This window comes from Scyliorhinus torazame, chromosome 6, assembly GCF_047496885.1.
Source record: "Scyliorhinus torazame isolate Kashiwa2021f chromosome 6, sScyTor2.1, whole genome shotgun sequence".
In the NCBI taxonomy this organism is placed as follows: domain Eukaryota; kingdom Metazoa; phylum Chordata; class Chondrichthyes; order Carcharhiniformes; family Scyliorhinidae; genus Scyliorhinus; species Scyliorhinus torazame.
This window is the reverse complement of record NC_092712.1, coordinates 128009455-128034557: the sequence shown is the minus strand read 5'-3', so window position 1 is coordinate 128034557 and position 25103 is coordinate 128009455. Positions and strand designations below refer to the sequence as shown.

The following is a 25103-nucleotide window of genomic DNA, read 5'->3' as shown; positions in this document are numbered from 1 at the left end:
CCAATAGTTTGTTTAGTACTTTTCTCCTATTGATGGTTATCGTTCTGTGCTCGTCCCTTTCTTATTTTTAATTTGAAAATCTTTTTATTGGCTTTTCTCATATTTATAAACAGTTGTTGCTTATATACATTACATTTTTCTTGCCCGCGCTAATTTGCTTTATTTTACAGAGAGGTTTGTTTTGTCCTTCATTTGACTAACTGTACGTACATTTTGCTGCCCTCTGGATCGGTCTATGTTATCCCCCACCCTTCCCCCTCTCCCACCCTTCCCTCCCCCTTCCCCCCTCCCCCTTCTCTCCCCCCCCTTTCCCCCCTCCCCCTTCTCCCCCCCTTCTTCTCCCCTCCCCTCCCCCCTCCCCCCTTCCTCCCCCTCCTCCCCTTCCCCCTTCCGCCCTTCCCCCCGCCCCACCCCCCTTCCCCCCCTTTCCCTCCCCCCTTTCCCCTCCCTCTTTCCCCCTCCCCCCTTTTCCCTCCTTTCCCTCCCCTTCCCCCCTTTTCCCTCCCCTTCCCCCCTTCTCCCCCCCACCCCCTTTCCCCCTTTTCCCTCTGCCTTTCCCCCCTTCCCCCTTCCTTCCCCCCTTTTCCCTCCCACTTCCCCCCTTTCCCCTCTTCCCCCCTTTTCCTTCCCCCCTTTCCCTCCCCTCTTCCCCCCCTTTCCCCCCTCTTTCCCCCCTTTTCCTTCCCCCCTTTCCTCCTCACTCTTCCCCTCCTTTCTCCCCTCCCCCCTTTCCCCTCCCCCCTTTCCCCTCCCCTCCCCCCTTTCCCTCCTCCCCTCCCCCTTTTCTCCCCCCTTCCTCCCCCCTTTTCCTTCCCCCCCTTCCCTTCCCTCCCCTCTACCCCCTCTCCTCCCTTTCCTCCCCTTTTCCTTCCCCGCCTTTCCCCTTCCCCCTTTTTCCTTCCCCCCTTTCCCTTCCCCCCTTCCCCCCCTTTCCCTCCCCCTTCCCCCTCCTTCCCCCTTTCCTTCCCTCCTTTTCCTTCCCCCCTCCTTCCCCCTTTCACCCCCTTCCCCCCCTTTCCTTCCCCCTCCCTCCCCCTTCCCCCCCTTTCACCCCCCTTTCCCCCCCTTCACCCACCCCCCATCACCACCCCCCCTGTCCAGAACCCAGCAAGCTTGGGGCAAGCCCAAAACATGTGGGTGTGGTTGGCCGGGCCCCTCTGGCACTGCTCACATTTGCCCTCCACCTCCGGGAAGAACCTGCTCATTCGGGTTCTGGTCAGGTGCGCTCTGTGCACCACTCTGAGCTGCATTAGGCTTAGCTTTGCACAGGAGGAGCTGGAGTTAGCCCTGCTCAGTGCTTCGCTCCAAAGTCCCCACCCTACCTCTGTCCCCACTTTGTCTTCCCATTTCTGTCTGATCTCGTCCAGTGGAGTCCGGGCTCTGTCCAGTAGCTGTCCGTATATTTTCCCACATAGCCCCCCCTTCTCGCTGCTTGTGCTTATCAGGTCCTCTAGTAATGTGCTTGATTCTCCCTTTCTACTACCTCGACATTACCTGCTACTGTTGGGATGGTACCAGTGTTCTCCACTGTGAAAACTGAGGCAAAATATTGATTTAGCTTCCCTGTAATTTCTGTGCTCCCCACTATCAACTCCAGGGTTCCATCCTCCAATATTCTCTTTAGCTATTCTCTTCACTTTCTATATGCTTATAGAAGTTTTTGCTGTCTGTTTTTATACTTTGCATCAGTTTTCTTTCAAAAATTTTATTTTGCTCTTTTTTTTACTTTTTTAGTAACCCTTTGTTGATCTTTAAAAGTTTCCAAATTTTCCATTCCTTTGTCTCGGAGACCTCAGGTGAGCGCCGTTCAGTACTGTCTCCACAATCGACCAGACGGAACGGCACTCATAGGGGTCTCCCAGGGGATCAGAGGCCCCCAGGTCCATGTTCTTTGGGTAGACCTGTTGGCGCCATCTCGGCACCCTGATACGTCTAGCCTGGCACCCTGGCACTGTTAACCTGTCACCCTGGCAGTGCCACCTGGGTGCTGGATTGGCACTGCCAAGGTGCCATGCTGGCATTTTTGCACAGTGGTGATTGGGCCAGGGGTGCCCTGCACAGATGTTGGGCGGTGCGAGGGGAGGGGGGTCAGGGACCCCTCCCATAGTGCATGGGACCTCGATCTCTCGCTACATTGAGGTGTTCTGGTGAGCAGAGTTCCTCAGTGCACAAAACGGGGCGATGTGCAGCCTCGGCCACCCATTCCCTGATGAGGCCCTCTATCTAACCAGAGCGCCGTTTTATATTGTTGAGTTTCTCGGCGCTGCAAGCACCAGGAAACATGCAGTTAAACACACTCGCTATGGGACTGCTCCCATTTAGGTAACTCCAGCCTTTGTCCCTATTTGCACTGTTAACTCATTGATTTGAATCTGAATGCTTTGTGCATTTTCAAATTTCCCTACTCTTATATGATTCCTTGGTGCAATGTGGCATTCACACATTCTGTCCCTTCCTTATACTTTCTGGTAACAATCAGCCTCAACACTAATCTTCACTCCCACCTTCTCCTTTAACTTTAATTTTCCATACAACTGAACCCACCTCCCACTATTGAGTTTAAAACCCTCTCTATAGCCCTAGTTATGAAATTCGCTAGGTCCCTGGACCCATCATTGATTATCCAGCTGAACATATCACGATTCAACGGGACAAAAACAGAGTCCCGTTTCGGGCACGCCTAGCAGGGTGTCTCTCGGTGCCTGCAGTGTCGAGAAACACTCCGCTATTCAACGGCACTTTACCAGTTTCTTGTCCTCGGGAACGCCCTGTCGAGGCTGCATTTACATTATTTCCTGCACTGATATGTCCAACTCGCCAATGCAGGAAGAGTAATCATGGATCGGGAGCCATTTTTAAAGGCCTCCGCAACATTTCAACCCTCTTCAGCAACCTCACTGTGGCCTCTTACCTGCAACCAACTTACCTCTTATGGGTTCCTCAAGCCCTCTTCAACCCACCTCTTATGGGCAAGTCACCCTGGGCCTGACGGCCGGCACGGGCAACCTGGCCCCTAGGCATCTTGGCCCTGCCAGCTTGGCTGGATGGCTGGTTAGTGATACAGAGTGATTTCAACTGCACAGGTTCAATTTCAGTTCCTGCTGAGGTAACCCTGCCTTCTCAACCTTGTCCCTCGCCTGAGGTGTGAGACCGTCATGTTAAATCACCACCAGTCAGTTCTCTCTCTCTCCCTCAATGCCTATGGTCCTCTGATGGCGAATTTTGTTTCACTGAGACGTTGTTTCCTCTTGTGGGAGAGTTTTGAACCAGGGAATACAGTTTTAGAATAAGAGGTCTACCATTTAAGATAGAGACGAGGACAATTATTTTCTTTCAAAGGGTTATTAGTATATGGAGTTCTCTCCCCCAGAAAGCAGTGAAGGTTGGGTCATGAATTTAACAAGATAGAGTTAGACGTACTTTTGATAGACAAGGAAGTCGAAGGCTATAGGGGACGGACGACAAAGTTGGGTTCCAGATCTCAACCATTTCAGCCCTGATCTTATTTAATGGCAGAGCTGGTGGCCGGGGTTGGGGCGGTTGCCACTCGCTGCTGAGAACTGCCAGGCCTGGCCTGCGGCTGTGCGGCAGCATTACCTGGCACAGGCCGCCAGGTACCTGAGTGCCAGGGTCGAGAGGGCAATGCTGGGCCGGATTATCCGAGTGCATCACGCTGGGGAGTACGGAGCTAACCGTATCTATGCCAGTGAAATGGCAGTGCTGGGGAGAGGGCCAGTGGGTCCTTGTCAACCAGCAAATATGGGACCAAGAAAAACCACACCTGGAGAAATTCAAGGAATTGATAGTTGATCACAGAATCCAATCAACCCTTCCAATGCCTCTCTGGAATGTTGCAGGATTTGTGTTGGGTGCTGGAACAGCTCTTTGAGGAAAAAAGGGTGTCATGGCTTGTACAGTAGCAGTTGAAGAGAGTATATCACAACATTGCAATCAATCTGTTATGGTCAATTGCAAGTTTAAATTAACCCCATAGCCTTTTAGAGAAGAACCTGTTCTGAAATTGCTTATACGCCAGTAAATCTGGTAACATTCTTGAGTCAGTTGATAACAGTCTTGTTCCTGATTCAAGAAGATCGTGGACTGAAATCTCACATGAGAGTTGAGCACATTGGGAGCAGTGATCAATGGACATCCTGGCTTCAGAACTGGCTGTGTACCTACCCGATTTAACAGGGTCAGGGACAGTCTCTTAATTTACTCCATACCATTCAGGGTGCATCTCAGATATCTGCCTCGCCCAATAACAGGCAAAGTGTGCTGAGATTGTAGGGGTGGGCAGGGGCAGCGGAGAGAGGAGTTGTTGGGGGGCGAGGATGGGGTTCTGGCCATCCCCGATGAAGGAAGTCCCTTCGTCCTCTTGAATAAGTTTAGTAGGTTTAAGCCTGAACATGACCAAGCGCTGGATTTTGGCTTTTTTCTGTTTTACATGAACTGAACTAAAGAAGGAACTTTGACTCTCATTAAGATTTAATGGTTAAGGTCCACAGGTGTGCTGTAGTGAGCTATGTTGGACACAAACTCTGCAAGTAGTCACGCAAAATTTTTAGTTATACTGTCCTCATCCCTGACGTAAACTTCAACCTTTCATGCCCCTTCGTGTCAATTTAAAAATGTTTGCTCCGTGATTTTTAAATGACTTTTCTTTTCTAATAAACTGCACAAAGAGAAGTTAGCTGAAAGAGTATAGTGTTCTAGAGTTGTTAGTGGCTATTAACTGGTTTGCATAAGTTTATGAGGGCAAAAGCAAAGCATAAAACTCTCACAGCTAATCTTTTTATTTTGGCAGAGATATCAAACATGAACATTTGACAAAAGGCAATTAAACATCACACAATGTTTCTGAATGCGATTTCCGCCGTGTGAATAGAACTTCAATTTAAAACGTGAGGATGTAAAATTCAAAAGAACTCCCACTCAGTCCCAGAGAAGATACTTATGGAATGTATTGTTCCCGTACAGAACAACTTACAAAGCTCAAAAGGATGCAGAAAACTCCAAAAAGATGACTAATTAAAAAGAAAATGCACAACCAACAAACAGCCTTAAATATGGCACTGGGACTAAGTCACTACTTTGGGGCAACTGAATAAGTTAAATTCATTTTTAGTCCATTGGATTTCAAGATTTGTTAGTCTTTTGCAATCATGGTTCACAATTCAGTTTGATTTCTTGTGGAAGACTGAATCCCAATCACCTCACAAATGATATATGGAAATAAGTCGGTACAATGGGAGTGGAGTGTGACATATTTTGCAAAGTTGCAGGTACACCAAGTTGCATTATAGCAGGGATAAAAACTAAGGTGCAGGAAAGTGATACTTTTGCAATGTCTTGTACACAAAATCAAACTGAATGGCGAAATCTATTTTAAAACGCAAACACAAAATTTAGTTTTAGAAATATTTGAAAGGAAAGGAAGATTAATGATATGCTTCTTTGCCAACATCAGCATACTTTGTGTTTACCTCCCTCCAAAACCCATTCTGAATTTTTTGGAAAATTCCCCCATTAACTTGCATTTTCTCCTATTATTACCTTTCTCATCGTCTGAAAACTTAAGTAAGCGTGCCAGAAAAAAATCCAAAATGTGCTCCCATATCTCCCAAGAGGCACTAAAATCTTACAACAATCAAATAAGCTGTGCTGACGTAACATTGCAGGTTTCCTGAAGTTTATGGCACTCTATAATGTCATACAAAATACAACCTGTTTTTGCATTCTCTCACCTTACACAGGGTAGCACGGTGACACAGTGGTTAGCATTGCTGCCTCACAGTGCTGAGGTCCCAGGTTCGATCCCGGCTCTGGGTCACTGTCCGTGTGGAGTTTGCACATTCTCCCCGTGTTTGCGTGGGTTTCACCCCCACAACCCAAAGATGTGCAAGTTAGGTGGATTGGCCACGCTAAATTGCCCCTTAATTGGGAAAAATGAATTGGGTACTCTAAAATTATTTAAAAAAAACAAAAAAACTTACACATGAGTATTGGTTGGTATGGACAGATTTCTCATGCATAACATTTCGACTACTTATGTGTATGACCTGTGGTTTCGTAACAGGAGGTGTTATATAACAGCATTGCTGAAAAATGACATTTTGTCAATGCTTTTCATCTTGCACCGATCAGGACAATTGCAAGAATATCAATGTCAGGGAAACAACGACTTTTCACTATATGAGAAGAGAGTGCTGATTGGTTGGCAAGTGGACTCTGATTGGTAGAGGTGTTTCCATGGGGAATGCACCAGTCGATGATGACTGACAGTTAACTGCCAAGCTTACTTTAATTTTAAACCAGGCAGCTTGACTCTGATTGGTCAAGGCATTGTCCTGAGGAATAAACCAGTGAATGGCCGCTTTTGATGCCGGTTTTCTATCCTCCGTCCCCATGGAAATGGGGTCATCGTGTCACGCACTGCATGCCATTGGAACGTATTCTGATGACCCACCCCCGATGAGCTCAGTTTCCGAACATGCAGGGGACATGTGGTCTGAGTGGTTGGGAACCCAGCGTGGCGGCCGCGGTCTGTGTCCAGAGCCGCCACAGTCGGCTGGGAGCCGTGCTGCTGACCTGGGGGGGGGGGGGGGGGGGCTTCCGCGAGAGCTGGGGAGACTGGTGGGGGGTGGCCAGGGGGACAGTAACTGTTAGGTCGGGTCTGCGCACTGCTGACGTCATGTTGTGTGGCGCGACTGCTGCAGGCCATCCGGTCCCAGACTTTTTTGGCGTGTGAGCCAGAGTTTTACCCGGCGCGGCAGCTAGCCCCTCAACGGTCGCAGGATTGGTGAGAGTTCAGCGCCGATTTTGGCGTTGTAAAATGCCAGTTCCCACGCCGGAGTTGGTACTTAGCCGCAAAAGTGGAGAATCCAGCCCAGTGAGTTTCATACTGCTTTTCTCGCCTGATAATAATAATATTCTTTATTAGTGTCACAAGTAGACTTACATTAACACTGCAATGAAGTTACTGTGAAAATCCCTTAGATTCAGCACACTTTGCAATTTTTAGAAAGATTTTGAAAATTTTTAGAAAATTCAGAAAGTGTCAAAGCCAACAAGGTACTGACCAGGGAGTTGGCATGGATTGGATAAAGGGTGGTGGGTGCCAGGTATGGGTAAGCATGAGTTGGCACTAAGTTGTCATGGGGAATTGGGGGGCAACGGAAGGTTAGATAGAGGAATGCTAAGTTGGTATGGGGGTATGGAGGCCATGGGGTGTGGGTAGAATGGCCCTAACATAACATGGTGGTGAGTGGTGGGGCATGGATCTGCATAGTTTGCCTGGAGTGGGCTTAGGCAGTTTGTGTGTGGCGGGGTGAGTGTTGGAGGGATGTTTCATTTTTTATTATTTTTTATTTATTTAAACACAATGCCAGGGCGCAGAGGAAAGGCCCTGAACCCAGCCTGTCTGTACACTCAGCAGTCTGTGCTCTCATTCCCGGGCACTTGCCCCAACTCTTTTTTCAGTCATCGTCCCCTCGCCCCACCCTCCTCACCCCTTCCAACTGAAACTCCTAGCCTGCAGGTTTGGATTTTTAAAGGTTGGGCTCCCCGAGCCAGGAGTCATTCAACTCTGCAATCTAGAACCGGGGATGAATATCTGGGCCTGAGTTAACCAAGCCTAGAGGCTGGACAGGACAATGAGTGTTACCAGATTAGCTATGCATCAACAATTAATGTGAGTCCAAGATTCAAAGGATGAATCATATAATTAGAAACATTCATTCACGCCCCTCTCCCTGGGTGCATTTCTTAAACCTGCAATAAACCATGCAGTGAGTGAAATGAAAATATATTTCACATGCCTTTATCACGGGTTGATCTAAGCAACCCCCTTCCATTCTAATGATCTCTACTGAGGAAAATAAATTACCAGCTAGGCTTCTAACATCTGAAGATTCAGGGCCTGAGTAATGCTCTGATGGCGAGGACTATCATGAATTGTATTCATTGTTAAACTCCAGCGGCCTGTGTAAATGTGATCAAAGTGTAACGTAGAATAGACTAATTCATCTTTTGTATGCATTTCTTCACACTTTATCAAATCGTCCAACTTGAAAATGGAACAGACACTTTTGTACATTATACTCATTTTGCTTGTGAAAATGTGTTGTTGCTTGATAAACATTCAGTTTGATAATCTGTGCAGAACACCACATCTTCATGTATGAAAACCCTCACGAGGATCGCAGGGGAATCCCTGATTGATCTCCCCGTGGGTTTAATAGAATACGAGTTCCTGTGGTGGAGGCCTACTCAGCTGGGGCTCGTTAGCACGACCTCCAAATGCAGCTCCTAGACCCGGACCGGCTGTTCCCGATAGCCCTGGGCTGGGATGTTTAAGACCATAAGACATAGGAGTGGAAGTAAGGCCATTCGGCCCATCGAGTCCACTCCACCATTCAATCATGGCTGATTTCAACTCCATTTACCCACTCTCTCTCCATAGCCCTTAATTCCTCGAGAAATCAAGAATTTATCAACTTCTGTCTTAAAGACACTCAACGTCCTGGCCTCCACCGCCCTCTGTGGCAATGAATTCCACAGACCCACCACTCTCTGGCTGAAGAAATTTCTCCTCATCTCTGTTCTAAAGTGACTCCCTTTTATTCTAAGGCTGTGCCCCCGGCTCCTAGTCTCCCCTGCTAATGGAAACAACTTCCCTACGTCCACCCTATCTAAGCCATTCATTATCTTGTAAGTTTCTATTAGATCTCCCCTTAACCTCCTAAATTCCAATGAATATAATCCCAGGATCCTCAGACGTGTGTTGTGGTAGCGGCCTCATTTTCAGTTTAAAATAAAGCAGTTTGGCCTTTTTATTCCGCGCACCCTGGAATTATTCCATCGCGTATCTGATATTCTTCCCTACTTGTTGAAAGAAACGGAAAACCTGTACTAGACTTTCGTCTTTGCCCAAATCCGTTCCTCTCAGAAAGAGCTGAAAGACATTTTCTTCAACATTTTCTAATTAACCAGTTCAATCTTGTCTCGATCAGTTGTATCGGAACGAACAAACCCAAAGTATTTCCTACACTGATAACACAACAGAAAGATTTCAAATAAAACCAAATCTTACTGGGAGGAAGGGGCTCATCGATGGTAGGATAACGGTTGGTATCTTGTCTCAAAGAGGGCAGCTGACTTATTGTTTGAGCACAGTGTGGTAAAGGGTTATCACCTACAAAAGGAAAGATGTATTTTAAAAAAACAATCATTTTATTTTACATTAGAGACATAAACTGTTAGAAATTTCCTCTTCCCCACTAAGGTTATTAAAATATTGGTGCATGTGCAAAGCTGATATCCTGTATTTATGCGGATTTCTTGCTGACATCAGTGTGCAATAGAAAACATATCCTAACATCTTAAATTGGCAGCATTTTAATTTATATTGATTTTAATAGAATTTCACAATCAGTGATGAAAGTATTAAACAACCACTTGGCAGATAGACAGGGAGAAGAGTGTCCAGGACAGAAGCCAAGAAGAAATTAGATGGAGATAGCATAGGCAGATGTGAAGATTGCTTGCAAAAGTTGATGAATTAATAAGCCCAAGAACAAGAATAGTTGGCAGCAGCTTTTGGGATTCATGGGGCTGAATTTTCCCACAGGCATTGAGGCCACAATATCGGGACCACGTGCAGTTCCTGAGTCAATGCATGGCCTCATGTGCTTGCAGGAGCAACTTTACCTGAGGTGGCCTCCTAAATCGCTGCCTTTACATTGACTGCCCAGTTAATTTCAACACTCAGACCATGGAATTGGGAGTCTTAATAGGAGGGCACACAACAGTGCCCAGATCTCAGAGCCATCAGAAAAGTGCTGGAGAACAGGGGCAGCAATGAGGCACTGCACAATGGAGGTACCCAAAAAGACCTCCCTCTTCAGTGGTGAGATAGATGGCAAAGTACTGTTAAGGAGCCTAACGGTACAGGTTTGGCCCTGCACAAGAGTGTCTCCAGCCACTCCTGGACCTGTGAAAATTGTTGGCCCCTGGTGCTTCCAAATTAATTCAGCCACTCATTGCCAGCTAAACCCCCCAACCCCCGCACCCCCCCCCCACCCCCCCCCCCAAACCCCCCCTCTCCCGGCGAGAGATCACGTCCGCAGCATTGCTGGTTTCTCAACACAGCAGGCTGCTCCTGTGACACGGGGAAAGTTGCAGTGTGGGGGGAGAAAGGCCCTTGACTGGGGCCTCAATTGGTTTAATTGCTTGCCCACCCCTGTGGAGCGAGCTGCCAATTCTCATGGAAGCCCAGCCCTGAGAACATAACACTGAGATGGGGCAGCACTGGGGAGCCATTCCAACAGGTTTTCCTGGCACGCAGCTCCTCTGCCCTCCACCTCTGAACCCATCTCAAACAGGCCAGGAAAATTCAGCCCATGATTTTCGAATTAAGGGACACTGGACAAGCAGATTTCTGTACAGTGCGAACACTGACAATTACACTGTATATTACTTCGGGACAAAGTCACTTTTTTATTATTGGACAAAACCTGTTCAAGATGATCAAACATTTTACTGATCCTACTGGTTCACTGGGCTATTTGTAAATAGAAAATGTTTGTTGTGCCGCAAAATAGAACAGCTCTTTCAAAGAGGTAGTACAACCTTGACGGGCTGAGTGGTCTCCTTCTTTTCTCTAAGATGCCAGCATTTTATCTCTTTGTTCCTCCACAGCTCTTAGTCTCACCCCATTAAGAATATATTTCAACTCGTCTTTCTCAAATCTAAAATTGAATATCTCACACTGGGGCAGCACGGTAGCACGGTGGTTAGCACTGTTGCTTCACAGCGCCAGGGTCCCAGGTTCGATTCCCGGCTTGGGTCTGTGCGGAATATGCACGTTCTCCCCGTGTCTGCATGGGTTTTCTCCGGGTGCTCCGGTTTCCTCCCACAAATCCCGAAAGACGTGCTGTTGGGTGAGTGGGCATTCTGAATTCTCCCTCTGTGTACCCGAACAGGTGACTAGGGGATTTTCACAGTAACTTCATTACAGTGTTAATGTAAGCCTACTTGTGACACTAATAAAGATTATTATTATTCAACAGTTTGACTCTATGTACCATAGTTTTGCCAACTCACTTAGTCTGTCAATATCCTTTTGCACTTCCTGTTTCCATCACAACTTACTGTGCCTCCTCACTTAGAGGTGTTTATAGATTAGGATATACAATTCTCATGTCATTTATATATGTAGTAGAAAGCTAACGCACCAGTCTAGACCTCTGGGGAACATTACAGATCACATCCTGTCAATCATTTGTCCTACACTCTCTCCCAATCAATTAACAGCTGTTACAAGGACCAATTACTGACCCATGTCACAGGAAGTAGGTCTATTTGACATTCTGTTGCATTAGTTATTTTTAATCCCAATTGCTACTTCAAAATATTCAAAAATAATAAGACAGGGAGACAAGTTCAAATTGGTATTCTAAACAATATTACATAGAACGTCTTCATCTAAGAGTACTGAGATTGACATGTGTAGCAAATGATGATACTCTGAATGTCAGTTTAAGGGCAGTTCTTTCTGTCACTTTCCTAATGAGCATTCACCACGCAATGTAAGAAATACAGGGAGGACCATGCGAGAAAAGCCTGGACACGAAAACCAGGATACCCCCTCTCATGGATATAGGTCCCCTCCATGGAGATCAGGATCCTCTGGTGAACACCCCTCAACCCCACATGCAGAAGGGCAACCAGCCCCCAGCAGGCAAAGATCGGGGAAACCCTGCCCCCACACCACACAAGTATCGGAGCGATCGGACCTTCCCCCCCCCACCCCCGCGGCTGGCATCTGGGCACTCTCCCCCCCCCCCCCCCCCCCCCCGTTCCCCATCCCCGTCCACCTGCCCCACTGTCCTCCATTGTCTCCAGCCTCCCCTACACCAATGCATGCACAGCATCTCAAACTGATACCTGGCCGACGCAAATCCAGTTATGGCCCACTCGTGAGCTTTAGAGGCCATAATGGGATTTGCGCCCGCAGCGATCAGCCCTCTAAATTCCACCCATAGGGTTAGGAGGGCATAGGCTTGAAAGGGTTAAATAACAAAAGCTTTTGTTGGGATTACTACTCTCCAACATTAACTGTTTTGGGCCTTCAAATCAGTTGGTGGCAAATGTTATTGCAAGCTAAGGGAGGGAGTATGAAGACATCTACAGCATTACATTTTTATCACTTCCCAGATGTAGTCATGTGCATTAGAAACTTTTGTTATTTGTTGAAATGTAACCAACTATATTATTATTTTTCAGTATTGAAAGTTTACTAAGTTGCAGGTTAATGTTAATGTTAATATTAAGTTTGCACGATTACAATTTTACTTCTCTTTTATTAGAATCGGTAAAGAGAATCATATTTAAGTTAAAATTTTTTTAACAGCTAGCCTCTTTGTTTAGAGACCTTCATTAAATGTTGAACCAGGGAAATGAGGCTAGAAACGAAGATAAGAGAGGCCCAGGCCTTGTCTCTGCCTGAACATATACCTGTCAATCCCACTGATAGGTTGAATTGGGGTACGGAAGATCAGTGATTTAATGAATCTAATCTAATATGCAATCTGGTTTTTGAGGTGTAACAGTTGGGGCTGGAGCCTTTCTCAGTTTATGGAATTTAACAAGAGCCACAAGGTTGGCAGACAAGGAAGGCTTGTAGGAAGTACAAGGGATGCAGTCTCAACCCCATCCGGGGTGAACAAGGGAATATATTTCTCACTTGGTTACAGTAAACATTGACTCCATCATGGGTATTAATTATTACTTATATTTAAATAAAAATCACAACTGTTACCAATATGGACTCAATTTGCAATTATAGATAGTCCAAGGAGGCTATAAAAATGATGTCAGATTTGCCAATATTCACATGGATGCTGCCTAAGTTTAATGAGGTAGCCCCACTGTAGTGTTTGTGGGGTCTGTCTCTTTTAAACAGCACAGTAGAAGAGGGTCACCTGACTTGAGGGGCCAATGGGAACCAGGAGAGCGAGATCACTCCAGAGGCTGGCGTCCTCTCCTGGGCAGGTTTCTAGTAAACATGTGAGGACTTGATGCAGTGCTCCAAGTCAGTTTAGTGCTGCAAAACCTTCTATACCATGTTACTCTGTTAATAAACACCTTCTTGTTCCTAACAATGTCAGAAGCTTCTTGCCAATGCCAGAAGTGTGCCATAAAACATAACACACAACGTGACCCTGAATAACGGTCAGAAATAGGGTTGCAAGTACCCACATATGCCAGAATGGCAGAGCCAAGGATGTTTCAGGCCTTGTGTCTAGCATGTCTGTAAGGAATGGAAAAATTCACACCTCAAATTGTTCTCACTAAACATCTCTCATCAAACTTGCTAAATGTCAGCCATGTTCATAAAAAAAAATGGCAAATCACAATCACTCACTGTTACCTGAGTGATAATGATTACACCACATTACGAAGAAATAAATAAATTTTCCAACAAACAAGAAATAAAAAAATGAAGGGAATGGGAAGAATTTGCAAGCACCGAATAAAATCCACCCAATAAACTGACAAATAGGAAACAGGTAATTGATAGAATCATTCTAAATATATTTTGAAAATGTTTTTAACCACCCATTATTGTTTCTCAATAACCCAAGGAGAAAGTGCTAGAAATTAAATTTCTAATATAATATAACATTTTTTAATTACATTTGATATCTGTGTAATATTCCCTGGAGCTTGCGCTTTGCAGTGTTCCCAGAGCTGGCTTGGCCTTCCCTGTTGATATCGAGGTTTAACCAGATTGTGGGCCACAACTCTCTCATTTGTCACATTTCACCACAGCTCTCTGAATATACCAGTCACTCTTAACAATTTCAAACTTTACACATTACATTGGATATAGGGCTATCTTATATTGATGGCCTTTGGTTATGTTCTTCCCCCAAGAGGAAACATTTTCTCTGTACTGACCTGACCAAAACCTTTCATAAATTCAAAGACCTCTATTAAGTTTATATACCCAGCCTTCATTTTTCAAAAGACGTGCCATTCAATTCTTTCCTGATGTGTTCACCCACGCATATGGTATCATCTTTGTAACTCTTCTCTCCAGTGCCTCCATTTCCTTTTTCAACATGGGGACCAGAATTGCATTCAGTGTGTGGTCTCACCAAAGTTTAATACAGGTTCAGCATAACTTCCCAACTTTTCAATTCTATCCCTCTCAAGATCAAACTTACTGCTTGTTTTTCTATTTTTATGACCTTGCTAACCTGTGGCACAACTTATAGTGAGATTTGAGATGTTATTAATTATTAATTCCAGATTTTATTAATTGAATTCAAATTCCATCAGATGTCATGGTGGGATTTGAACCTGTGTCAGGAAACTAGCCTGAGCCTCTGGATTAGTAGCCCAGAGAAATTGCCACGACGCACCGTCTCCCACCAAACTGTCTTGACCTTATCAATGGTCTTGTGAAAATCCAGATAAATTACAGCTACTGCATTACTATTTTTTTTTTAATAAACATTTTATTGAGGTATTTTTGGTATAGCGACAACAACAAAAGAAACAATATGCATGAAACCTTAAATATATTGCAAAAGCCTCTCGTACAGGTCCCACCCTTATTGACCCCCTTCTCTAATCTAAACTACTCCCCCACCCTCTCCCCCCATCCCATCTGCTGACGATTAATTTCCCGCAAAGAAATCGACGAACGGTTGCCAACTCCGGGTGAACCCTAACAGTGACCCTCTCAAGGCGAACTTGATTTTCTCCAAACAGAGAAAGCTAGCCTTGTCTGATATCCAGGTCTCTGGCTTCGGGAGCTTTGAGTCCCTCCATGCTAATAGTATCCGTCTCCGGGCTACCAGAGAAGCAAAAGCCAGAACATCTGCCTCTTTCTCCTCCTGGATTCCCGGGTCTTCTGACACCCCGAAAATCGCCACCTCTGGACTCAGCGCCACCCTTGTTTTTAACACTGTGGACATGACGTCCGCAAACCCCTGCCAAAATCCCCTAAGCTTTGGACATGTCCAAAACATGTGGACATGGTTCGCCGGTCCTCCCGCACATTTTGCGCACCTGTCCTCCACCCCAAAGAATCTGCTCATCCGGGCCACTGTCATGTGAGCCCGGTGAACAACCTTAAATTGTATCAGGCTGAGCCTGGCACATGTTGCAGGCGCGTTGACTCTACTCAACGCGTCTGCCCATAGACCATCCTCGATCTCACCTCCCAACTCCTCCTCCCACTTGCGCTCCAGCTCCTCTGTCTGCGTCTCCTCCGACCCCAGAAGCTCCTTATAAATATCCAAGACGCTCCCTTCTCCGACCCACCCTCTGGAAACTACCCTGTCCTGAATCCCCCTTAGCGGTAGGAGCGGGAAGGTTGACACCTGTTTATGAAGGAAGTCCCGTACCTGCAGATACCTGAATTCATTTCCTCTCACAAACCCAAACTTTTCCTCCAACGCCCTCATACTCGGAAAGCATCCCTCTATGAACATATCCCCCATCCTCTCAATCCCCGCTCTCCGCCAAAACCGGAACTCCCCGGGGGAAACCGGTGATTATCACAGATTGGGGCCCAGACCGATGCTCCCACTGCTCCCACATGCCGCCTCTACTGGCCCCAAACTCTCAGGGCCGCCACCACCACTGGACTGGTGGAGTACCGCGACGGCGGGAACGGCAGAGGCGCAGTTACCAACGCCCCCAAACTGGTGCCCTTACATGAAACCGCCTCCATAGGCGCCCATGCCGACCCCTCCCCCACCACCCACTTCCTGATCATGGCTATATTCGCCGGCCAGTAATAGTTACTAAAATTTGGCAGCGCCAGCCCGCCCTCTCCCCTACTCCGCTCAAGCATTACCTTCCTTACTCGCGAGGTCTTGCCCGCCCAGACGAAGCCCGTGATCACTCTGTTGACCCGCTTAAAAAAGGACTGTGGAATAAAGATGGGGAGACACTGAAATACAAATAGGAATCTCGGGAGGACCGTCATCTTCACCGTTTGCACCCTCACAGCCAGAGACAATGGAAGAGCGTCCCATCTCCGAAAAACGTCCTTCATTTGGTCCACCAGCCGGGCCAGATTCAATTTATGCAGCCGGTCCCATTCCCGCGCCACTTGGATGCCTAGGTACCCAAAGCTTCCCTTTACTTACTGTGGTATTATAGGTATTACGGTACCTGATAGGCTAAAGCACCATTGGTGGAAACTGTATGCTTTCTATTGGTTAGAATGTATGATAGCTCCGCCCAGATAGGTGGGGTATAAGAACCCGTGTCGCCCCAGCAGCCTTCATTCTGTACCTGAGCTACTGGGGGCAAACATCTAGCTTATTAAAGCCTTCAGTTGGACTACAACCTCGCTTTAGTGGTCACTGATCGTACATCACTTACTAAATGGCAGCTCCCCCAATCGCCTCTCCTGCCCCCTCGCCTGGACCACAAATATCTCACTCTTTCCCATATTAAGCTTATACCCCGAAAACCGGCCAAATTCTCCTAGAGTCATCATGATTTCTTCCATCCCCTCTATTGGGTCCAAAACATACAGAAGCAGGTCATCCGCATAGATCGAACCCTGTGCTCCATCCCCTCCCCGAACCAGTCCTCTCCAGCCCCGCGAGGCCCTCAGAGCAATTGCCAGCGGTTCTATAGCCAGCGCAAACAACAGTGGGGAGAGGGGGCATCCCTGTCTCGTCCCCCGGTGCAGTCTAAAATAGTCCGATGTTGTCCTATTCTTCCGTACAATTGCCACAGGAGCCTGATACAGTAACCTGATCCAGTCAATAAAGCCCTGCCCGAATCCGAACCATCCCAGTATCTCCCACAGATAGTCTCATTCTACCCGATCAAAAGCCTTATCTGCATCCATTGCGATCACTACCTCCACCTCCCTATCTTCCGGGGGCATTATGATTACTGCATTTCTATTGCCTACAAGGGGTATGACACAAAAGCCGGCCGGAACGTATTGTGAACTCTGGGAAGGAAAGTGGTCGGTGAAGGAAGAATGAGGAAAGGCAATACAAAATAAAGGACACAATTCTATACAGGGAGCAGGAGAAGAGAGACCTCGGATTACATGTACACAAATCATTGAAGGTGGCCGGTAGATTGATGGCCAGCATGGTAGCACAGTGGTTAGCACTGTTGCTTCACAGCGCCAGGGACCCAGGTTCGATTGCTGGTTTGGGTCACTTTCTGAGCGGAGTCTGCACGCTCTCCCCATGTCTGCTTGGGCTTCCTCCGGGTGCTCCGGTTTCCTCCCACAAAGTTCCGAAAGACGTGCTTGTTAGGTGAATTGGACATTCTGAATTCTCCCTCAGTGTACCTGAACTGGCGTTGGAGTGTGGCGACTAGGAATTTTCATAGTAACTTTATTGCAGTGTTAATGTAAACCTACTTGTGACACGGATAAAGATTATTATTAAAAGAATTAAAAAGGCGTAAATGATCCTGTACTTTATAAATTTGTCATAGAGTGAAGGAGGGGTTCAGTGATGATACCTTTTAAACACTAAATAGTTAGCATCCATTAGATTAATTTTGCATAAATTACTTTATTGAAGATTGGGATGAATTATAGGAAGAGTACCGAGTAATCATTATTAACCATCAAACATGTATTTTTAGGACATAGCAGTAATATGAAATCAATAGCGAAACAATCCAGTGTGCTGGTTCTGTTGTTCTGTTTCTCACAGACAAACAGCACAGGAAATTGTGATTGTACATAGCTGTCAGGTTGAGCATCCTGGCATGAATCATGGATTGCTTGCAATTCTATTGGTTGAAGTTTAAACATTGCTTGCAATTCTATTGGTTGAAGTTTGAACATTGCTTGCAATTCTATTGGGTGAGTTTAAACATAGCAGCTTCAGGGATTGGATCACAGTCGACTGGGGTGGGCAATTGATTGTTGAATGTTGTATATGTGTTGAGTTCATGCCTTTGTTCTGTAGACAGGACCTTGGGAGCTTTCCAGGTCTTATCTCTCATGTACATGAAATCAAGCTTGTAGGAATTAAACCGTCTTCAGATTGTTGATGTGTCTGCTGTTCTTTGTACTGAGTTGAGCCATAGGAGAAAAGCCCATGTGGAATCCGACTCAATACACAGGCCTTGAAACCACTCCAACATAAAGTATAAAAGCATGGAAGTGATCATGAAACTTCATAATACTCTGTTTATGCCTAAACTGGAATAATATATGTAATTCTGACACCAGGTGTGATTCAGTGACCCCGTTGTTCCCGGTGCGAATCCGGGCGCAACAGGTGACTTGCTTGCGAACCCCAAATTGGACTTCATGCCGGGCCGTTCACGAATCAACCTTAGGGAAGGGAAGGTTAAGAGGAGATTTGATAGAGGTGTTCCTAAATTTGAGGGATCTAGACAAAGTAGATACTGAGAAACTCTCCCCATTGGTTGAAGGCTCGTGTTGCCTATGCATTTACATTGTGTACTTATGTATGTCCTATGTTTTTTTCATGTATGGAATGATCTGTCTGAGCTGCATGCAGAACAATACTTTTCACTGTACCTCGGTACACGTGACAATAAAACAAATCCAAATCCAGAGTACAAACAGAAGGTGATTGGCAAAAGAAGCAATGGTGTCATGAGGAAAAACATGTTTAAACAGCCTGAGAGTGTGGTGGAGGCAGATTCAGTCATGGCTTTGAAAAGAGAAATCGAGAATTATCTGAAGGGAAAGCATTTATAGGGACACAAGGAAAGGGTGGGGGAGTGGGATGAGTTGAGTTGCCCTTGCAGAGAGCCCACATGGGACACACTGGCCAAATAACATCCTTCTTTGTGTAGTTATTCCATGATCCTAACTTTCAGAATAAACTACACTCACTCTACAGTACACCACACAGAATGCATTTGTTTCTTTGAGTGGCAACAATGCTCAGAATGCCTGAAGGCATGTGCCACCTTGGCTCTACCTGGACAGGGCTGTTGACTTACAAACACAAAGATGAGCTAGTTTTTTCATATCTAAAACAGATCTTAAAACAGATTTTGGAAGGGGAATAAGATACCAAAATGCTTTGTGATTAACAGTGAGACTGGTCACTCGCAAGATTTTGGGGGCGATTCTCCGAGCCCCGCGCCGGGCCGGAGAATCACCACAACCGCGCCACGACGCCCCAAAGCCGCGCGCGATTCTCCGAGGTGCGGGGCCGCCGATTCTCCAGCCCGGATGGGCCGAGTGGCCGGGCGGATACGACAGAGTCCCGCCAGTGCCTGGTTACTGCCGGCGGTAACTCTGCGTGAAGGGTCGGGGGGGGCGGCCTGTGGGGTGGGGAAAAGCGATCCTTTACCAGGGGGGGCCTCCGATGGGGTCTGGCCCGCGATCAGGGCCCACCGATCGGCGGGCCGGCCTCTCCCACCCTGGGCCTACTTTGCTGCATAGCCGGCCCCTGAACACCGACGCCATGTTGAGTCGGGGCGGCGCGCTGAAGAAGTCCCCCGCGCATGCGCAGGGTGGCGCGGCTCAACTGCGCATGTGCGGGTTGGCGCAACGCCCATTTGCTGCCGGGAAGGGAGGCTGGAGCGGCGTGAACCGCTCCAGCGCTGTGCTGGACCCCTGTGGGGGACAGAATCGATCATACCCGGGCCCGTTTCGCGCCGTCGTGAAACGCGACGGCGTTCACGACGGCGTGAACACTTGCTCTCCATTTTGGAGAATCACCCCCTTTATGTCTGTAGGTGTTGCTCCCCATTCAGTTCAAACTCTTGGGCTGCACAGTGAGAAAATGATCAAAATATTTACATTCGCCGAGCTCAGATTATGGGGTGAGGCCATCTTGGAGTCCCACAGTTGCACCTACACAACAAAACACACTTTCAACCTCCTAGTTATGAAAAGTGACAGCTTTCTCAAAAGGTTTTCTTTGGCATACAAGTCAAATACCACCCTGTCAGTCACGCTTGTGTGTGTGTATATAACATATATAACAGAATAATGCAATGAATAATCCTGACTATGGATGGAACGTTCCAAAAAATGGCAACGTGTCAGGTTCTGACTGAAAAACGACGTGTTCCTCCCCAGAAACACAGGTGAGTTTTCTGTCAAGATCTTCTGACACTTTGTCAGAAAGAAAATCGGTGGGTGTTCAGCACTGTCACTTTGGTGGAGCGGGACCTCATAGAACTGGCAAGCCCGGCTACACAGAGATCCGGGCACCATCTTTAATGGATGCCCTGATCAGCTGGAACACTGAACTCCCTCCCAACTGCCCCTCGGCCAAGGAGGATTCGCCCAACAAGCTTTGGGGCAACACCTCCACCAGGAAATTATCGGAGTGCATTCTTCCACCACCGCCCCCCTCCCCCGACCCGCACGTTATCCGGTGCGCACCCCTTGACCCCCAACACACATAAGGGGAAGCCCCCTTCCGCCTGAGAGGGTTTACCCCGGGGCACTTCCCAGCTTTTGCCCTCAACCCCGGAGCTTCTAGTTACCTCTGCACCCCCTGATTTCAATTCGAAAACCAGTAGCGAATCGCTTCGGCGTGACACCACACTGCCGGAGGGGGAACATCACACAGGGCTAGTAGGTATGGCGTAAAGCCATTTAAGGACATTATCATCAATCATAAAATCCCTTTTTCAAAAACATTTGGAGTACCCAATTCCTTTTCTCCAATTAAGGGGCAATTTAGAGTGGCCAAGCCACCTACCCTGCACATCTTTGGGTTGTGCGGGTGAGACCCGGGGCACTTCCCAGCTTTTGCCCTCAACCCCGGAGCTTCTAGTTACCTCTGCACCCCCTGATTTCAATGATGAGGAGGAATCTCTTCAATCAGAGTATGGTGAATCTTTAGAATTCTCGCCCCAAGAGGGCGGTGGAGGTTCAGTACTGAACACGTTCAAACCAGAACTCAATAGATTTCTGGGTGCCAGTGACATTAAGAGATTATGGGGATTGTGTTGAGGTAGAAGATCACACATGATCTAGCTGAATGGCGGAGCAGGTTTGAGGGGCGAAATGGCCGACTTCTGCTCCTATGTTTCTAAATGATTAATGAAAACAGTTCCAGGGATGAGGAACTTCAGTTATGAAGATAGATTGAAGAAGTTGGGCCTGTTTTCCTTGGAGCAGGGAAGGATGAGAGGAGGTTTAATAGAGGTTTCAAAATCATGAGGAGTTTGGATAGAGTAGTTAGGGTGTTCCCACTCGTGAAATGATTGAGAGTACAAGGACACACAATAAAGGAGCAACGGCGACATGAGCAAAAACCTTTTCACACAGTGAGTGGTTGGGGTTTGGAATTCACTGCCTGACACTGGTGGAGGCAGTTTCAATCGAGGCATTCAAAATGGAATTAGACTGTTATCTGAAAAGGGAGAATGTGCAGGATTGAGGGAGTAGAGAATGGCACAAAGTGAATTGCTCATTCAGAGAGCTGGTGCAAACACGATGGGCCGAGTTGTCTCCTTCTGAGCTTTAATAATTCTATGGTTCCGTGCTATCAGGATTTATTTATTTCAAATGATTTTTTATATATATGCACTGGAAGGCACCAATATGCACTGGAGTGCCTGAGTAGCGCTCCAGCTGTGCAGTACCTGCTTGGAATGGGCATTGAAGTGGAGATTATTTTTTTCAGTGGCCCTTCTCACCCTTCTCTTTCCAGTTTACAGCACTTTCCCTTCGCTCGAGGTTAAAATGTTGGTGTTCTATGGGCAGGAAGGAGTCCTTCACTGGTTACTGGTACATGAAACTCCAACCTCTAGCTTATGAATTTCACAGTGAATCACGAACTTCGTATCAAGAAAGATGGCACAGGGTGGCACAGTGGTGCAGTGGTTAGCACTGCTACCTCATGGCGCCGAGGATTATGCTTCAATCACGACCCCGTGTCACTGTCCGTGTGGAGTTTGCACATTCTCCCTGTTTCACCCCCACAACCGAATGATGTGCAGGTTAGGTGGATTGGCCACGCTAAATTGACCCTTAATTGTAAAAATTCAATACAAATTTTATTAATTTAATGATGGCACATACTACTTAAGGGGCAGTAGCTTGATGGCCCTGTGCAAGGAGAGCATTGTTAGTCCCTTGATGGATGATTGATGGATGATACAAAGATTGCAGGTGTTGCGGATAATGATGAAGATTGTCAGAGAATACAGCAGATATAAATAGGCTGCAAAAGTGGGCGGAAAAATGGCAGATCGAATCTAACCCGGACAAATGCGAGGTGATGCATTTTGGTAGATCCAATTCAGGTGGGAGATCTAAAATAAATGGCAGAACCATCAGGAGCATAGACACACAGAGATAAGGGCGTGCAGGTCCACAAATCCTTAAAAGTGGCAGCATAGGTGGAAATGGTGGTAAAGAAAGCATATGGCATGCTTGCCTTCATCAGACGGGGCATCCAGTATAAAAGTTTGTAAATTATGTCACAGTTATATAGAACGTTGGTGAGGCCACATTTGGAATACTGAATCCAATTCTGGTCACCACACTACCAGAAGGACATGGAGGCTTTAGAGTGAGTACAGAAAAGGTTCACCAGGATGTTGCCTGGTATCGAGGGTATTAGCTATGAGGAGAGATTGAATAAACTGGGAATGTTCTCCATAGAAAGACAGAGGCTGAGGGACGACTTGATAGAAGTTTATAAATTTATGAGGGGTATGGATAGGGTGAACGTTGGAGGCTTTTTCCCAGGGCGGAAATGACAATTGCAAGGCGGCACAAATTCATGGTGAGGGGGGAAAGGTTTAGTGGAGATGTAAGTGGAAAGTTTTTACACAGAGGGTGGTGGTGGCCTGGGATGCACTTCCAAGTGAGGTGGTTGAGGCAGATACGTTAGCGACCTTTAAGACTTATCTAGATAGACATGTGATCAGCGCAGGCTTGGAGGGCCAAAGGGCCTGTTCCTGTGCTGTGCTTTGTTCTTTGTATTGAGGCAGGCACTTTATTGTGACCTGTTTCTGGATTCCTACATCAATGAGCAATTCTCTTCATATGAAGAGGTCTAAATGATGCAAGTGATTTTTAAAAATTTGTGAATAATTACACAATTCTATAGTAAGAGTGCTAGAATAGAGAATTATGAAATATATTGAGTTGAGATAGCATTTAGGGAGGCCACATGATCCTCTTGGGACTAATGTCATTGATGTCAGCTCTTTCCTCGCTATTCTTGCATCTTTTATCCTGCACACTATTAATAAAGATTTGGCGGGGGGGGGAGAGCTCACTGTTATTCACCGACAACAACCTCCACCTATAACTTAATAGTGTAGATGGGCTTTAGAGTGGTTTCACAGGTCGGCGCAACATCGAGGGCCGAAGGGCCTGTACTGTGCTGTAATGTTCTATGTTCTATAAACCATTCAGTAACTGTCAATTGTGTTACAGGTTATCTACTTATTAAACATAGCCCTCTGTATCCTACAAAAAACATCTAGCAATATTGATAAGTGAAAGAAGGAGAAAAGAAATGTAAATGTCTTTTTTAAGTTCATAATGCTCAGGCTTAAATGGCCAGTGACAGCATCAAAATGTTACCATTCGACGTACATATAGCGCATATCTGACTCTAACCTTCAGTGCTGTTGCTCTGTCTAGCAGCTGGTTCTTCATTTGCCAGCGTCCTTTCTGGTGCTTGGGCTGCAGGTTCTTCTGGCCAATGAATGATGGTGTCTGCCTGTTCCCTCTCACAGTACTCAGGGCTATGTCCTGAATCTGGCACTGACTCAAATGCACTGTTTTCATCCTCCTCCTCTTCTTGTGAAGAGAAAACTGTACTTTCAGACAACCGTGCACTGTCAATTGAGGAGAACCGTGTATGACTTGAGGAGAAGTGATTTGTACCATCATAGCAGGAAGTGCTTTGGCAGGACGTGCTGTAACAGGAGGTGCTGTAACAAGATGTACTGTAACAGGAAGTGCTGTAACAAGAAGTTCTACAACATGGCGTGTTACTGATGTCCCACTCACTATTTACCTGCGGTGCAGCATCTGTCTCAGTCTCACTTTGATTTATTTGCTGATCTTTCTCTAGAATCTGATTTAACTCAGAAAGGTGTTCAACAGATGCACTGCGAGGCAACATCCTTCGCCCAGCATTGCCGGGTTCACTTGAGACACAACTAGCTTCAGGCTCTGTTGTATCTGTTTCACCGGATTCATTTTTGTCCTCGGGTTCTTTTTCCAGAGGTTCCAAGGTAGCAAATTTATGATTTATCTCTTCCTGTGCATCACCACCATCCAGCTGAGTAGAAGGTAAGCTATGGAGCAGACGGTGCAGAGTAATATAGTGGGTCCGTGGAGTTTCTGGTTCCCCTGAGCCACAAGCTGAGGCAATCACAGATTCCAGCTCAGACACCGGCAGCGAGAACGGCCTCATTTTTCGCCTTACTGTTCTCCTCAATATCAATGTACAATCTTCCTGCTGAGGCGAAGCTTCGTGGTCGTTGACACCAGTTTCAGTCCCTTCTACTTGACAGATATCTTCAGCAATAGCTTCGGCATCAAGTACTGACTGACCAGAACACACATCTTCTACTTGAGTGACAGCATCTTCCTCCACCCTTTCGGGCTCGGAGATTTCATCCGAAACAGAGTTAGCTTGAGGTTGGGATAAATCAGTTAGGGAAGGTTGAGTTACTTTTGGTATAGACTCCACAGGATCCAAAGTATCCATTGGGAAATTATTTTCTTTGTCATGCTCATCAGCTCCATTCTCATTCTCAATGGTTTGATCCAATTCACTGAGTGGTGAGCTCACAGCATTCCCACTGTCTGAACCCTTTAAATCCATGCCATTCACATTAATTTTACTTTCATTCAAATGCTCAACCTCTTCTGTTGCCACGTTTGTAGCGGCAGCACTCTGGGACTCACAGCAAACTGGCTTTGTTAAGTCAATCATCTGATTTTCCTGCTCTTCAGTTGATCCTGTTTCATTACTGGCTGAAATATCTTCATCGTCTAAAAAGTGTCAGATGTAAAAATTAGTAAATGAAAGCATCGCACCATAGACTGTCTGCATCGTTACATTTCTTTTAAAAACCAACAAAGGTTGGAAATGTTAAATGTCAATAAAAATGAA

At 46.4% G+C, this 25103-nt stretch overlaps 1 protein-coding gene across 4 annotated transcripts in view; it reads right to left on the bottom strand.

Moving 5' to 3' along the window:
- Window positions 1-25103, bottom strand: part of LOC140425013 (E3 ubiquitin-protein ligase HECW1-like) — an 856744-nt gene that overhangs the window by 391445 nt on the left and 440196 nt on the right. For 3 of the 4 annotated variants that reach the window (XM_072508780.1, XM_072508779.1, XM_072508781.1), the window contains 2 exons: window positions 23594-24982; window positions 9095-9196 (listed from right to left, as the gene is read on the bottom strand). In XM_072508780.1, coding sequence (XP_072364881.1) covers window positions 9095-9196; window positions 23594-24982 — 1491 coding nt within the window. The remainder of the gene's footprint in view (window positions 1-9094; window positions 9197-23593; window positions 24983-25103) is intronic. The other variant, XM_072508783.1, reaches the window with a different exon arrangement.